Below are 16,121 nucleotides of genomic sequence, written 5' to 3'. Positions count from 1 at the left end.
GTCACCTAGTGAAGATAGCAGTATCAGGAGACAGAAGAAGCCCGAGCCCCTGAATCACCATTTAGGGGAAGGTTTCTCAATGAGAAAACCTGCACCGGAGTTTGACAGGAGTAAGAAATAAACTCTGAAATTCAGAGGTTATGTTTTATCATAGCTGATACAATATTAACATATAAAAGTGGTAAGGGAGGGCGCCTGGGTGGCTCAGTTGGTTAAGTGGCTGCCTTCAGCTCAGGTCATGATCTCAGGTACTGGGATCGAGTCGCATTTTGGGCTCCTTGTTCAGTGGAGAGCCTGCTTCTCCCTCTCCCCTGCTGCTTCCCCTTCTTGTTCTCTCTTGCTCTCACTTTCTCTCTTTCTCTCATAAATGATTAAAATCTTAAAAAGAAGAAGAAGAAGAAGAAGAAGAAGAAGAAGAAGAAGAAGAAGAAGAAGAAGAAGAAGAAGGAGGAGGAGGAGGAGGAGGAGGAGGAGGAGGAGGAGGAGAGGAGGAGAAATGGTAAGGGATTGTGGGGAGAAACAGGGAAGCTAAATGAGAAGACGAGATGGATGATGAATAAGATGAGAATTCATATTCTGTTGCTCTTGTAAGTTTCTGTTCTTTAACATTAAAAAGTAAATGTGGCTTATTTTTCCACTGAGCCTAGTAATAAAACATGAGCCACAAAAGGGGATTATATGCCCACTGTTTTAGAAAAGGAAAAATATAACTTTAGCTTGACATGATTTCCTTCACAGAGAAGAAGAAAAAAAGGAAAATACAAAGGAAATCCTCAGGCTGGTTGGAGAATTTAGAGGCAGAATCTCAGGCACAGAGACAGTTCAAGAAATTTAAAGGGACATAAGACCACTTTCAAAGGCTGAGAAACATCTTAGACTGGAGAGCTTCAGACCCAGGAAAAGGTCTGATGAAATCACCTAAATCACAGATGAGTTAACAGAAGACTAAAGCTCTATCTTCTCAAGTTGTGATCATGGTTTAAAACTCCAAGCTAACCTAAAAATGTTACACAAGAGTGATATAAGACATACCAGAAGGGACTCTCCTCCAAAATAACAATAAAACTCAGTGGGGTTCTTCATACCATCAGCATCAGAACCACTGGGAATGCTAGTAGAAATGTAATTATATTTATCCATAGTAGCCAAAAACTGGAAACAATCCCAATGTCCAATGAATAAAATAAATTGAGATATCCATACAGTGGAATATTATTCACCAATGAAGACAATGAGCTGCTGATAAACGCAACATGAATGAATCTCAAAAACATCATGGTAAGGCAAAGAAGCCAGACACAAAAGTACATACTTTACGTTTCTCTTTACATGAAACTCTAGGAAAGACAAATTTAATCTACAGTGACATAAAGAACAACAATATTTACCTGGGGCCGGGGAAGCGGGTTGGAAAGTGAATGGGAAATGGTGCAAGAATGTGGGAATGTTTTCAGCTTTGACTGAAGTGGTGGCAATTCTACCTGTGGGAGCTTATGGTTTTAGAAATTTGTCCAAACTCTTCAGAATGTACACTTAAGTGGGCACATTTTATTATATATAAAGTATACCTCAATAAAATTGACTTAAACATTAAAATTTAACAAAATACAGGCTTATTAAAAGCAACAACATCTCAGGAGAAATGAGCAAACCTATGCATCCAAGAAGCCCTAAAGCAGTAGTTGTCAATCCTGAGATGCTCATTAGAATCACTTAGGAAACGAAAGAAAGAAAAGAAAAAAAAAGAAAAGAAAAAAGAAGCCAAAAACAAAACAAAAAGACACTTAGACCCTACCCCCAGAAATTGCTATTCAAATGGCATGAGAGGGGTCAGACATGGGTCTTTTGAAATGTCCTCTGGTGATTCTATTATGCAGCCTAAGTTGGGATTCATTGCTTTTAGAATAGTGGACTCCTTCCTTTATTCATTTTTAATTCTACATCCAATATTTCCTCCTTCCTTTCTCTAAAAACATTTAATCACACCACTTGCCTTCTTGGAAAAAATAACAGAAAAACAAAAAACAAAAAAACCTGCCACCGCCCTGCAGAATGAGAAACCACTCCCAGGCAGCCATGCTACAGCCCTTGGCCACCAGCACCCAGTCATCTCCCAATCGTACTTATGTCCATCCCCACCATGCTGCTGGCACCCAGCCCAGCAAGACTCTTCTTATTCACAGCCTCACAGTCCACAGATAAGCCTCCTCTTTCCTAGTAGAACTTTCTTGCCTCTTATGCCTGGCAAACTCTTCCTCATCTTTCAAAACCTAGATCAAATGTCACCACCTCTCTGAAGTCTCCCCACATTTTACCCTAGAGCTTAGTCACCTTCCTCTTTTGTCTTCCCACCATACTTTTCTAACAACTGTCTTATCTCCCACTGCACTGAATTGCAATTATTTGTTTGGGTGTCTCTGTATCATCCCTGGAATGTGAGCTCCTTGAGGATATGAACCTGGGACTGCTTGTCAATCACACTCCCCATCCTCTCAGCACAGTGCTGAGCACAGAGTAGTTCCTCAATATTCATACAAATGAGGGTGAATAAATACATTAATAAACAAACTCATCCTGGAGGCCTTAGCCTTGTGTTAGGGGAAGTAAAATCCACCAACTAAGAGTAGATCTCTCTACATATCAGATGGCCCATCTATTTTTGTTCATTTGCTCTGCAAGCGACATTCTGAATGTTTCCTTAATGTGTTTGTTAAGAAGAACTATATAGAGTAACTTAATGAACAGGCTCACATGTACACAAGCCAGTCAGGATGTTAGTGATGCTGCTGGGAATATGGAAAGTAAGCAGGCATTCCAGCCTAGAAGCAACAACCACCTTGCAAGGAAGAATGCAAGCAGAGGCAGGGTCAGGAGACCAGCGAATGCTCAAGAGCATTTTTACTGTCCTGCCCTCAGCTTATCCCCTTGCAAAGCATACAGGGCAGCAGTTTTAAACCTTTCTTCTGTTGTGGGAGGAAACTGAGTTTCAAAGAAACTGGGAATGGGAATGGAGCTGATACCAAGGGCAAAAAAGAGAAAGCCACCAAAAAAAGAAAACTTGACCTAAAGCACTTTATTTTACATTTGTAAAAGTTTCATGAGAACCACACATTCAGTTCTATATATCCCTGTGCAGCATTTTAAGAAGAAGCAAGTCAGGCAGCCTGGGTGGCTCAGTGGTTTGGCACCTGCCTTCAGCCCAGGGTGTGATCCTGGAGATCCGGGATTGAGTCCCACATCAGACTCCTTGCATGGAGCCTGCTTCTCCCTCTGCCTATGTCTCTGCCTCTCTCCCTCCCTCTCTCTCTCTCTCTCTCTCGTGAATAAATAAAATCTTTAAAAAATAAAAATAATAAAAAAAGAAGAAGCAAGTCAGCATCCCCAAACTCATTCAGTAGAGGAATAAGGACTAGAATCTAATCTTCTAATAATAAGAGAAAAGACTCTATGTGGTTTAAAGAAGAGGATCTAGGGCCACAAACCATACAAAGATTGTGTAAGAGTTATAAACACTCTTTCCAGGAAAACAAATCCAGAATGCAAGATTCTGCATAAAAGTCAGATTCTAAAAACTTCTCTGAAATAAGCAGGGATAATCCACGAGTCCACAGATCCTGGGTAAGAATGCCCTGGTGAGATGGTGCTAGGGGTCCTCTAAATCATGATATTCCCTAATTATCTTTTTTTTAACTATCTTTTTTTTTTTTTAAACAAAAGTGCTTAGTATAGGCTGCAATATAGTAACTACTCAATAAATGAAAGCTATTAATTATACCAGTGTGAAAATAAATGTGAAATTAGCTTCTTTCAATTGCAGAGAATAGAAATTCAACTGAAACTAGCTTAAACAACATAGAGATTATTGAGAGTATCAGCTTTAGGCACAGCTAGGTCTAGGTGCTCAGATGAACTTATCTAGAATCCCAAACCTCTTGTCTTTCTAGGATCTTGTTCTATTCTCAGCCAAGCTGTCTCCTTATTGGGGCAAGATGGTTGCCTGCTGCTTCAAATTCACATCCTAATCTTTCAGTAATTCCAGCAGAAGATTCCCAATAGTTTCAGCAAAAAAATCAGGTTGGTATTTGGATCACTTCAAGTCATTTGCCCATCCTTTAACCATTCTCTAGGGCTGAGGGACAGCATATCCTAATGGCCTGGCTTCAGTTTCAAGCCCACAATGAGATCTCGAGGTGGTAAGGCCAACCACCCAAACAACACACACTGGGAGTGGGGAAGGTGTGCCTCCCCAAGAAAAATTGGTGTGCTATTACCAGAGGAAATGGGCAGGTGATTTTGAATGGGGAGAATCAATCTATGTCCAACACAATAATAATAAACAGCAATCATATCTAGTGAGCTGTCACTCTTTGGAAGGGATGTAGATGCTAATACCCCATACTGGTCTTAATGTATTTTACCTGGGACATGGTGAACAAGGCAAAATAAGATGGAGTAGCTAAAAGGCATGGGAAGCCCACTGACACCTTCATCCTAACAACAGCCTCATTTGCTCATATCAACTCCCTTCCTCTGAAGAGAGCAGCCCCAGTAATAGAAACTCTCCCATCTCCCGCACTCTTGTCTCTGCCAGTCAACAGCCACTCTTAAAGGGAGAAGAGAAGAATCTCCTAGTCCTGACAGGCTTCCTGCTCAGGTGTATTTTGTTCCTTTACCTAACCCTGAAGACTATCTTTATTTTCTCCCCTACTGAGTGGTTTGGTCACTGTCTGCTTTAATCATTACAGAGATTTAGAAATTTGCTGGAGGGAAAACTGCAGTCCTTACAGATCCAGGATACCTGAAGTGTTTTTCCTATTAATGACCTTGGCCCTGAAAATCTTGGCCCTGAATCTGAGTACCAATGATAGATTACCACCCTTCAGGCCTTGGGGAACAGGGACCGGCCTCTACCCTCTTATCCTCCATCAGCAGCTGACCCCAAGACATCATTGGTTTGGATTTCGTGAAGTATAGTGCTTTAAATTCTGTGTCCTCCTTCCAGCCTGCTCTGGGCCACAGTCCAGCTCAGAAGAGCTCCCTTCTCTTGCAGTAACTCAGATAGTGCCTTCAGAAGCCCAAGAAGAAATGATGTGCCTCCAGCCTTGAAGATATAGTTGTATAGTTTTGTCTAAGGAAAGAACTCAGCTCTTTACAGAATACATAGAGAGTTTTGGATGAGAGGGAAGAATGTTTAGTATAATAAGAATAAAACGGTAAGAAAAATAAGAGTTGTTATCTAGGCAACCAAATTCTGTTTCTTTTCTGAGAGCAAGGAAAAGAGTCCAGTGGTGATCTCCTCAACACTAAAATCTGCTTTTAAGGGCTCAAAGGCCCTCTCTGGATCCTTATTAACTTCAATATTAAAAAATCAACCACCAGAGTGTGCCTTCCAGATCCTATATGATCTGTCCCCTACTTACATGTCCAGTCTCAATTCCCTTTCTTCATCCCTCCACTTTTCTCCAACATGTCTTAAAGAGCAGATCTTGCTCTCTTGCCAGAAAACTTACAAGCTGTTCTCTTTTTCTAATGTGTTTCTCTATTTGGTTACTGTATTAATTTCCCTTTCCCACTAACAAATAACCACAAATTTTGTGGCTTAAGACAACATAATGTCTTTTCTAACAGTTCTGGAGTTCAGAAACACCAACTGGTTTCACTGGGCTGAAACCAAGGTGTCAGCAGGGCCATGCTCCCACCAGAGGCTCTAAGGGAGGATCTAGTTCACTGATTTTTCCAGCTTCTAGAGCTACATTCCTTCTATTCCTTGGCCCCTGGTCTCTTCTTCCATCTTCAAAGCAGCATAGCATTTTGCTTCATTGTTCACATTGACTTCTTGTGTCTGAAATCCTCCTCATGCCTCTTCCTTATAAGGACACATGTGCTTGCATTTAGGGCCCATCTGGATAATCCAGGATAATCTCTTCTCAACATATCACATCTGCAAGCCCCTTTTGCTATATAAGGTAATATCTTCAGGTTCTGGGAGGTTAGGACCTGGATATCTTACAGGGATTCATTACCAGCCTTCCACATCTATCAGTAGTCACCATGGACATCAGGTGGTTGCTCCAGGACACTTCACCATTCATTTCTCTTCTTGGCTCAAGGTTATATTCCCTTACCCCTTCTGTACATTAAGTACTCTACAGTATGTGACACTGGCCTGTTCTCTAACTAAACTCTTCTCTTTGAAGGCAGGGAGAAGATCTAATGCACAGAAAGCTATGTCATTTATGGAAGGGCATGTAAAAGCAGAAGTAGGTGGAAATGCAGCTAAAGAACAATAGGTACAATGTGGGCACTGGTTAAATAGCACTTCTCATGTGTCTGGAAAGATACAACTCAACTTTGATCTGTTACCTCTGGAGAGAGGGTCCAGAGTGAAGAGGAAAACTTCTATTCTGCTCCTGGGTTACTCCTGCTTTTCTCATGAGAATGTGTTCATGAAGTATCTGAGAACTTGAACAGTGACATATTTGAGATTCCATCCCATTTTCCAGATTTCTACTTGGAACCAACTGTGTGTGTGTGCGCGCGTGCACGTGCGCGCATTGCCCAATAGGCTCCAGTTTGAAAATAATTGCAAGAAGACCACTTGGTCTTAAAGTCTCATTATTCAGTCTTCTACCAAAGCCAAAAGATATCCCAAGATTTCAAGTCCTGCTAGTCCCTTTCTTCTAAAAGGATCCATTTTGGGTAGGACATGCTCAGAAAACTCAATCTCTAGTCAGTGGGGGAGCCAAGTTGCCCACACCATGGAACCAGCAGCAACTACTGGTGCTTAAGGATGCCTCAGAGCTGAGATGACTGTTCATCCATCCATGTGGGCACAGGGAAGAGGATCCACACCTATCACATCCAATGACAGGTGTTACCAAGGATCCAGCAACCAGCAGATGTCACCAGAACTGAGTCAAGCCAACTCTTCTAATTAAAATATTACTTACTACAGAAATGCTGACTCAAGTCAGCCAAAATTTGCCCCTAGTACACGTCAAGAGAAGCAAGAGGATGCCTCAGGAAACCCACATGTGGCATAAGAAATATCTGTAAGAAATCATGGAAAGAGAAAGCTGAAGAGACCCAGAATAATAAAGATACCATGAACAAGAAATTTCTGGTAAACAAGTTAAGGGCAAGAGACAGGCAAGGAGAAAATATTTGCCACACACACAAAGGATTATTATCTAAATACACACATTTGAAAATTTCTCTCAAATGAATAGGAAAAGGCAAGCAGCCCAACTGAAAACTAAGAAAAAGATATGAGCAAGTAATTCATAGAAAAGAGCATTCTATTCATTGCCCATAAATACATGGAAAAATGCCCAAATTCACAATATGATCAGGAAAGTGCAAATGTTATCTTCATATTCTATTTGTAGAAGGGTAAATTGTTAACTTCCCTGCTGGAGATCCAAAGATCCAAATGTAGTGAAATTCTGACACCTGCATCCTGATGTTCATAGCAGCAATGTCCCTTCTGCAACCCTTTGCTTCTCAGAGTTAGGAGTCTCTCACGGTTTGCTTCCCTCTCTAATTTTTCCCACTCAGTTCCCCTACTTGCCCTTACAATCCGTTCCACTATTTCTTAAATTCCACATATGACTGAAACCATACAATGATTGTCCTTCTGCAATTGACTTACTTCACTCAGCATAATACCCTCCAGTTCCATCCATGTTGAAGCAAATGGTGGGTATTTGTCGTTTCTAATGGCTGAGTAATATTCCATTGTATAAATAGAACACATCTTCTTTATCCATCATCTGTCGGGGGACATTGTGGCTCCTTCCACAGTTTGGCTATTGTGGACATTCCTGCTATGAACATTAGGGTGCAGGTGTCCTGGAATTTCACTACATCTGGATCTTTGGGGTAAATCCCCAGCAGTGCAATTGCTGGGTCGTAAGGTAGTTCTACTTTTAACTTCTTGAGGAACCTCCACACAGTTTTCCAGAGTGGCTGTACCTTTTCACATTCCCACCAACAGTGCAGGAGGGTTCCCCTTTCTCCACATCCTCTCCAACGTTTGTTTCCTGTCCTGTTAATTTTCAACATTCTCACTGGTGGAGGTGGTATCTCTTTGTGGGTTTGATTTGTATTTCCCTGATAGCAAGTGATGCGGAGCATTTTGAAGGTCTTTTAATAGATGCATACACATATTAGACTATTGAGTATTCCTGACAGACTGACAATTTAATTAATATGAAATATCCTCTTTATCTCTGTAATACTCCTCTGTCTCCATGTCTACTTTGTCTAATATTTATATAGGCACATCTGCTTTCTTAATGTTAACTTGGTCTATCTTCTCCCATCCTTTTGCCTTCAATCTGTGTCATTATATTTAAAATATTTCACAAATGGCATATAGTTAGGTCTTACATTTTTATCTAATCTGACAATTCTGTCATGTACATGAAGTGTTTTGTTCATTTATACTTAATGCAATTATTGGTGGGGCCATGGTTAAGTCCATCATTTTGTTATCTGTTTTCCATTTATTCCATTTATTCCATCTGTTCCTTTTTTCCTCTTTTCCTTCGTTAATTTGAGTGAGTTGAGTATTTTTTAATTTTCTTTTAAAGATTTATTTATTTATTCATGAGAGACACAGAGAGAGAGGCAGAGACACAGGCAGAGGGAGAAGCAGGCTCCATGTAGGGAGCCCGATGTGGGACTCAATCCTAGGTCTCCAGGATCATGCCCTGGGACGAAGGGAAGCACCCAACTGCTGAGCCACCCAGACATCCTGAATATTTTTTAGTATTACAAATTTCTCCCCTTCATTTGGCTTTTGAGCTATATCACTCTGTTATACTTCTAGTAATTTCTCTAGAGTAGCACTAATAGAAATACAATGTAAACCACAAATGCAATTTTGACAGAATATCTTAATTTTCTAGTTGTCACATTATACAAAATTTTTAAGGTGAAATTAAATTAACAATATATTTTATTTAATCTAATATACTCAAAATATTGTCCCTTTAATACATAATAAGTAAAAGTACTAAGGGACACCTGGGCGACTCAGTCAGTTAAGCATCTGCCAGGGTCCTGGGATCAAGTCCTACATTCTGGCTCCCTGCTCAGTAGGGAGTCTGTTTCACCCTCTGCCCCTCCCCCTAATGTTATGCTCTATCTCAAATAAATAAATAGAATCTTAAAAAATAAAAGTACCAAGATATTTTACATACCAAAATTACATTCATACCAAGTCTTTGAAATCCGATGTGAATTTTATACCTACGAGACATATCATAACATTTAAAGTGAAGAGTAGTTTTGTAAGAACAATAAAATGGTGTTTCATAGAAGAATGTGTACACCACTTAGTTTTTCATTTAAAAATTTTTAAAGATTTTATTTATTTATTTATTTATTTATTTATTTATTTAGGAGAGACAGAGAGAGCTCATGGGGCAGAGTGAAAAGAAGATTCCACACTGAGTGGAGAGCCCCATGCAGGGCTCAATCCCAGGATCCTGAGATCATGACCTGAGCCAAAGGCAGATACTTAATGGACTGAGTCATCAGGCACCCCTATATTTCAATAATTAAAATTGCAAATTCACTTTCTCAGCCTCACCAGCCATATTTCAAGTGCTTAGTAGCCACATGTGCCTGGTGGGTAGTATATTGAACAGAACAGCTCTGGAGTTTAAACCATGTAAGTCTAACTTATTATAGTCTAGCCTAAAATAATACTCTAGGACTTCATTAACAACGGAGACTCCTACGACAGCATAATTCCACTTATCCCTGCCCATCCTTTGTGCCAGGATTCACATATCTTTTTCTCCCACCCCTATTATAGATCTCACAACACATGGCTATAATGTTTGCTTCAAACAGTCAGAAGTCTTTTAGAGCTTATCTATATATTTAGTATTCATAAAAATTTTCTTCTAAAAATTAGATTTTCAGGGGTGTCTGGGTGCCTCAGTCAGTGAAGCATCTGCCTTCGACTCATGTCATGATCCTGGGGTCCCTGCTCAGCAGGTTGCCTGCTTCTACCTCTGTCTCTGCCCTTCCCCTACTTGTGCTCTCTCTTTCAAATAAATAAAATCTTTAAAAATAATAAGTAAATATTAGATATGCAGTCTGCCTTCATCTTTGCCCTTTACTATAGACCTGAGTTCCCATCTTGTATCATTTCTCTCTAGCTTGAGGAACTTTCTTGAGTATTTCTTACACTGCAGTTTTGCTAACAACAAATTTGTCCAGCTTTCCCCCACTTAAAAATGTCTTTATTTTGCCTTTGTTTTTAAAGTGTGTTGACTCATGATACAGAATTCTATATAGAGAGTCTTTGTTTTAATTTCAGCCCTTGAAAGATGCCATTCCAGTGTCTTCTGGTCTCCACTGTTTCTCCACTGTTTCTGATAAGGAGTCAACTTTAATTCCTGCATTGTTCCCATGTATTTAATGTACAACAATATTTCCTCTGTCTGATCTTAATATTTCCTCTTTAATTTTCATTTTCATCAGCTTGACTATTATGTCTTAGAAAGATGTTGTTTTATTTATTCTACATGATATTCTCTGAGCAGTTCTGTTAAATTTGTTAAATTTCCTTTTTTTTTTGTGACTCTCTTGTAGCTTCAGTTTACATGAAGTTTTTATTACTAATATTGCATTTTTCAATTCTAGGATTTCCGTCGGGTTCTTTTTTATAGGTCCCAAATCTCTTTGGAAATTCCCCATCATTTTATTCATTTATCGAAATGACTTATTTCTATAGATTTTTTATACTCATTTTCTATCTATTTGTACTAAATTGTTATTTTAAAGTTATCTGAAAATTATAACACCTGAGTTGCCTCTGGTTGGCTCCCATATTTCTATATTTTGCAAGTCCTCTAATATTTATTGTATGTTAAACAGTGTTTCTAGGAATAGTTCCTCCCTCTAATGTTGATATCTACTTTGTCTAATATTTATTTAGCCACATCTGCTTTCTTAAATTTATTAACCTTGGGACTCCTGGATGGTTCAATGGTTGAGCATCTGCTGTTGGCCCAGGGTGTGATCCTGGAGACCCAGGATCGAGTCCCACATCAGGCTCCCTGCCTGGAGCCTGCTTCTCCCTCTGCCTGTGTCTCTGCCTCTCTCTCTCTGGGTCTCTCATGAATAAATAAAATCTTTAAAAAACAAACAAACAAACAAACAACTTATTAACCTGGTGTATCTTCTCCATCATTTTGCCTTCAATCTGTGTCTATATATTTAAAATGTTAAAATGATAAATAATTTTTTTTTTAAAGGGGGCAGCCCCGGTGGCCAAGCAGTTTAGCGCCACCCTCAGCCCAGGGCCTGATCCTGGAGACCGGGTTCAAGTCCCACATCAGGCTCCCTGCATGGAGCCTGCTTCTCCCTCTGCCTCTCTCTCTCTCTCTCTCTCTCTCTTTGCCTCTGTGTATGTGTGTTTCTCATGAATAAATAAATTTTAAAAATAAATAAATAAATAAATAAAATAAAATGTTTAAATGTTTAAAAATAAATGGCATATAGTTAGGTCTCACATTTTTATCTAATCTGAACAATTCTGTCATGAACATGAAGTGTTTTATTCATTTATACTTAATGTGATTATTAGTGAGGCTATTTTTAAGTCCATTATTTTGGTATCTTTTTTCCATTTACTCCATTTATTCCATCTGTTCCCTTTTTTCCTCTTTTTCCTCCATTAATTTGGGTAAGTTGAGTATTTTTTAGTATTGCAAATTTCTCTCCTTTATTTGACTTTTGAGCTGTATCTCTTTGCATCCACAGCTCTTTAATGACTTTAAAGAAAAGTATGACTTTATTGCTCATTTGCCTAGTGACTTGAAGTGCCTAGTGTTGTTGAAGTGACAGTCTTTCACATTTTCCTATATCCTAGCCAAAGATGGAATACCTAATTTAAGTTTTTTTACATAATAAACTTTCCCCAAAACTAGTAGATTAAAACAACATTGATGTGTTTTAGTTCACTCATCTGTAGATTGGCAATTAGGTCTGAGTTCACCTGGATGGTTTTTCTGGTCTCCACTAGGGTCTCATGCATTTATAGCCAGCTACTGGTCAGGTTGGAGGATTCACTTCAGAGTGTTGGCTGCCTACCAGCTGTACAACGTAGGCAACTTGGTGACCTGTATCTCATCCTCCAGTAGGCAAGCTCGAGTTAGTTCTCATGGCAGCCAAGACAGCAAAATTTAGCCAGAGTATGAAGGTCTTAAGGACTATGCTCAAAACTAGCACACTGCCACATTTGCCATTCTATTGCCCAAACAGGCTGTCAGACCAACCCAAATTCAAGAGATGTTAACATAAATTTTACCTCTTGATGGAAGAAGATGCAAAGTCATAGCAATGGCATGTGTCACAGAAGAGTCGAGACATAGGCAGAGGGAGAAATTTTTTCTTCTGCAACCTACAAAAAGTATAACTTTTTTTTAAATTTTTTTCATTTTTAATTAAGCACTCAAATCACCTTTTCCAAAACAACAACAAAATCTAAAATCTATTTTTTTAATGTTTCTCAAGAAAAAAATAATGAATCACAGACTGCAATCAGTCAAAATTGAGTGTTAGTCCGTGAATACCAACAATGTAGGGTAATCATATAATGACTTCAGGGAGACAGAGGCAGGTTTTATTCTACTCTAACCCCATGAGTTTGCATTTGGAACAGTGTTTTGATTTGGAAAGGAATATGATAAAAATAGCACTGTCAACCTGGGGCATTTGGGGAAGAAATCAGTCCAGGCCAGGAATCTAAATCACATCATAAGACAGATGGCTAAAGAAATGAGAGCTCTTTTTCTTGGAGAAGAGAATATTTATTAAAGTCAAGCCAGTAGCTTCAAATATCTATATATTTGTTTGGTTTAATCATTATTTTTTAAATCAGAAATAAAAAGTTAATTTCTTTCCTAAATTATTTTTTGTGATATAATTCACATGCCATAAATTCACCATTTTAAAGTATACAATTGAGTGGTCTTTATTATATTCAAAATGTTGTATGACTACCATCACTAATTCCAGAACATTTTAACCACCCCAAAAAGACACTCTCTACCCACTAGCAATCACTCTCCATTCCTCCTTCATCATAGCTGCTGAAAATCACTAACCTACATTCTATCTCCAAAGATCTGCCTATTCTGGGCATTTCATATAAATGGAATCATATAATATGTGGTCTCTTGTGACCAACTTCTATCACTCTGCATGATGTGCTCAAAATTCATCCATTCTGTAGTGTGTACCTGTATTTTGGTCTTTTTTTTTAAGAACTTATTTCTTTATTCATGAGAGACACGGAGAGAGAGAGGCAGAGACAGAGAGACGGAGAAGCAGGCTCCATGCAGGAAGACCGATGTGGGACTCAATCCCGGGACTCCGAAATCATGCCCTGAGCCAAAGGCAGACACCTAACTGCTGAGCCACCCAGGCATTCCTATTTTGGTCTTTTTATGGCTGGATAATACTCCATTGTATGAGTAGATCATATTTTTTAGCCACTTATCAGTTGGTAAACATTTGGGGTTTTTTCACACTCTGGCTATTATGAATAATGCTTCTATGAACATTCACGAATATTTTTTTTAAGCATAACATTTCAATTCTCTTGGGTATGTACCTAGGATTGTTGGGTATTTTTGTTTACTTCTGAAAGGCAATGTCAGTTCAAAGAGCTAAGAATTTTCCACCAAAGTAACTATGTTCACAATGGAATAAGCTTCATTGAAGATAATAAACTACCTGTCCCTTGAATGGTAGAAGGGGAAACCAGATGAGATTCTTGGCAGGCAATATGGGGCGTTAGACTAACAAGAGACAGAAGTGTAGGGTTTAAAAGCAAATATTCCAGAGCTTAACTGCTTGAGTTCAAATTTCACTTCTGCTACTTGCTAGCTGTGTGACTTTGGGGAAATCACATAATCTGGCTTAGCTTCTGAATTTCCTCATATTTAAAATAAAAGTATCTAACTCCCTGGAATTTTAAGAATTGTTTATTTATTCATGAGAGATGCAGACAGAGAGAGAGGAAGAGACACAGGCAGAGGGAGAAGTAGGTCCCCACAGGGAGCCAAATGTAGGACTCGATTGCGGATCCCAGGATCACGCCCGGAGCAGAAGGCAGACACTCAACTGCTGAGCCACCCAGGCATCCCACTCCCTGCAATTAAATTACATACCAGGGGGGCACCTGGGTGGCTCAGTTGGTTAAGCATCTGCCTTTGACTCAGGTCATGATCTCAAGGTCCTGGGATCAAGTCCCACATTGGGCTCCCTGCTCATCAAAGAGCCTGCTTTTCCCTCTCCCTCTGCAGCTTCCCCTGCTTGTGTTATCTTGCTATCTCCCTCTCTCAAATAAATAAATTAAAATGTGCATACTAGATGCAAAGCTCCTGACACAAGACCTGGCATAGAGTAAGTGCTCAAACAATACAAGCTACTATTATTATTATGATCATCAAGAGAGTTGAGTTTTAGAAATTCTTTTCTAAAATACAAATTGAATAGCCCGTAATCATTTTACTCTTCCACTCACAATCTTTCCATTTATCAGTTCCTCAATGTTTTTCTTTCCAAATAGCTTTGCCAGAAATAATATGTTAAAACCAACCAGGAAACTGGGGCACCTGGATGGATCAGTCAGTTAAGCATCTTACTCTTGGTTTTGGCTCAGGTCATGATCTCAGGGTGTGAGATCGAGGCCCAGATTGGGATCCATGCTCTGCAGGGAGTCTGAGTGAGATTCTCTCTCTCCCTCTCCCTCTGTCCCCCAATTCATGTGTGCACTTTCTCTATCTCTCTCTCTCTCTCATAAATAAATAAAATCTTAAAAAAAAAACCTGGAGACTAACTCTATACCATTCCATAGAGAATTGGTTTGTTTTAGATTTTTAAAAATAAATTAAAAGGTGAGTTTATAGCCAAGATCTAACTCCTTGAGAGGAATCCAGTCTCCTTTGGGTCAGTGGGGCCATTGTTGGGGCAAATGATCAAACGCATGCTCCTTCCAGCTTTTGCATGGGGGAGCTCAGAGAGCTCAATTAGACTGCCTAAGCATTCATAAGCAGTAAAGCCAGAGTCAAACACAGTTAACAAAATAGGGTAGAGTGGGGACCTCAAACCTGCATCCAGAACTACTGCGTGTGCTAACAAATCAATAGTTCATCAAATGAATTGATGAGGTTGTTGAAATAATGCCAACATTTCCTTATTCAACACAACATTAGTATATACTGCTTACAATACATCAGACACCAATCCTGAGCACTTTACATGTGTTACTTGGCTCAAACCTTGTAACAGTCCCATGAAGAGGTACTCCTGCTGTTGTTGTTATTATTATTATTATCATCATGTCCATTTTATAAATGGATAAATGGGGGCACAGAAAGATTAATACCCATCCAAGATGATCCAGCCGATAAGTGGCAAAGCTGGAACTCCAGTCCTAGTCCTAGACCCAGTGCTGTCACCCACTGTGCTATGCTGCTACTAGCATAGAGAGAAAAATCTGACAGCATGGTAATTTCCCTACCTATAAAGTCTATTCCCACCAGATGTCCTTCTTGTCAGGTGCAAAATCTCCTGTGACTAGAAGAGAGGTCCTACATTCTAAAGCACTGAAGTAGTCTGCAACCCAAGCAGGAAATTCCATAGTATTCTCAGACCCAAAGCAACAGGAGTAAGAAAAGCATCCTTTTGCAAGCAGCCCCTAGGATGCTTTCCCCATTATGAGTGCATCAGAGGTCCCTGTTCTTGGTTGATACAGAGTACTCCTCCTCTTTCCACTTCTTCCTGTTAGTTCACCTCAGCAGACTGCTGGGGTCTTCAACCCAATAACTCTGACCTCATTTTGTCACCAGAGACTGGTTGCTCTTGACTTCCACTCTGCCTCCAGCCACAAGCAGCAAGGCACTGCACCCCACAGATCAGTAATAATGGCTCAGCCTCTTCTTTTCTGAGGCTCTGGGGCTGGAACTATGTCCTCCTGTGCCCCTTGTACCTCATATGGCATATCACCCTTTGCTTTGGCCTCCAGTCAGACATGCAAATGAGCCAGGTCTTCACACCAGTGGGCAGCTGGCTTCAGAGTTCTCTCAGAA

The 16,121-nt window shown here is 39.7% G+C and overlaps 1 protein-coding gene across 1 annotated transcript in view; it reads right to left on the bottom strand.

The window, feature by feature from the left end:
- Nucleotides 1-16,121, bottom strand: part of LOC144310237 (uncharacterized) — a 331,034-nt gene that overhangs the window by 216,617 nt on the left and 98,296 nt on the right. Inside the window, exon 4 of the mRNA XM_077890999.1 lies at nucleotides 12,332-12,424. Coding sequence (XP_077747125.1) covers nucleotides 12,332-12,424 — 93 coding nt within the window. The remainder of the gene's footprint in view (nucleotides 1-12,331; nucleotides 12,425-16,121) is intronic.

Source organism: Canis aureus, chromosome 3 (assembly GCF_053574225.1).
Source record: "Canis aureus isolate CA01 chromosome 3, VMU_Caureus_v.1.0, whole genome shotgun sequence".
Taxonomy (NCBI): Eukaryota; Metazoa; Chordata; class Mammalia; order Carnivora; family Canidae; genus Canis; species Canis aureus.
This window is presented reverse-complemented; position numbering and strand designations above follow the sequence as displayed.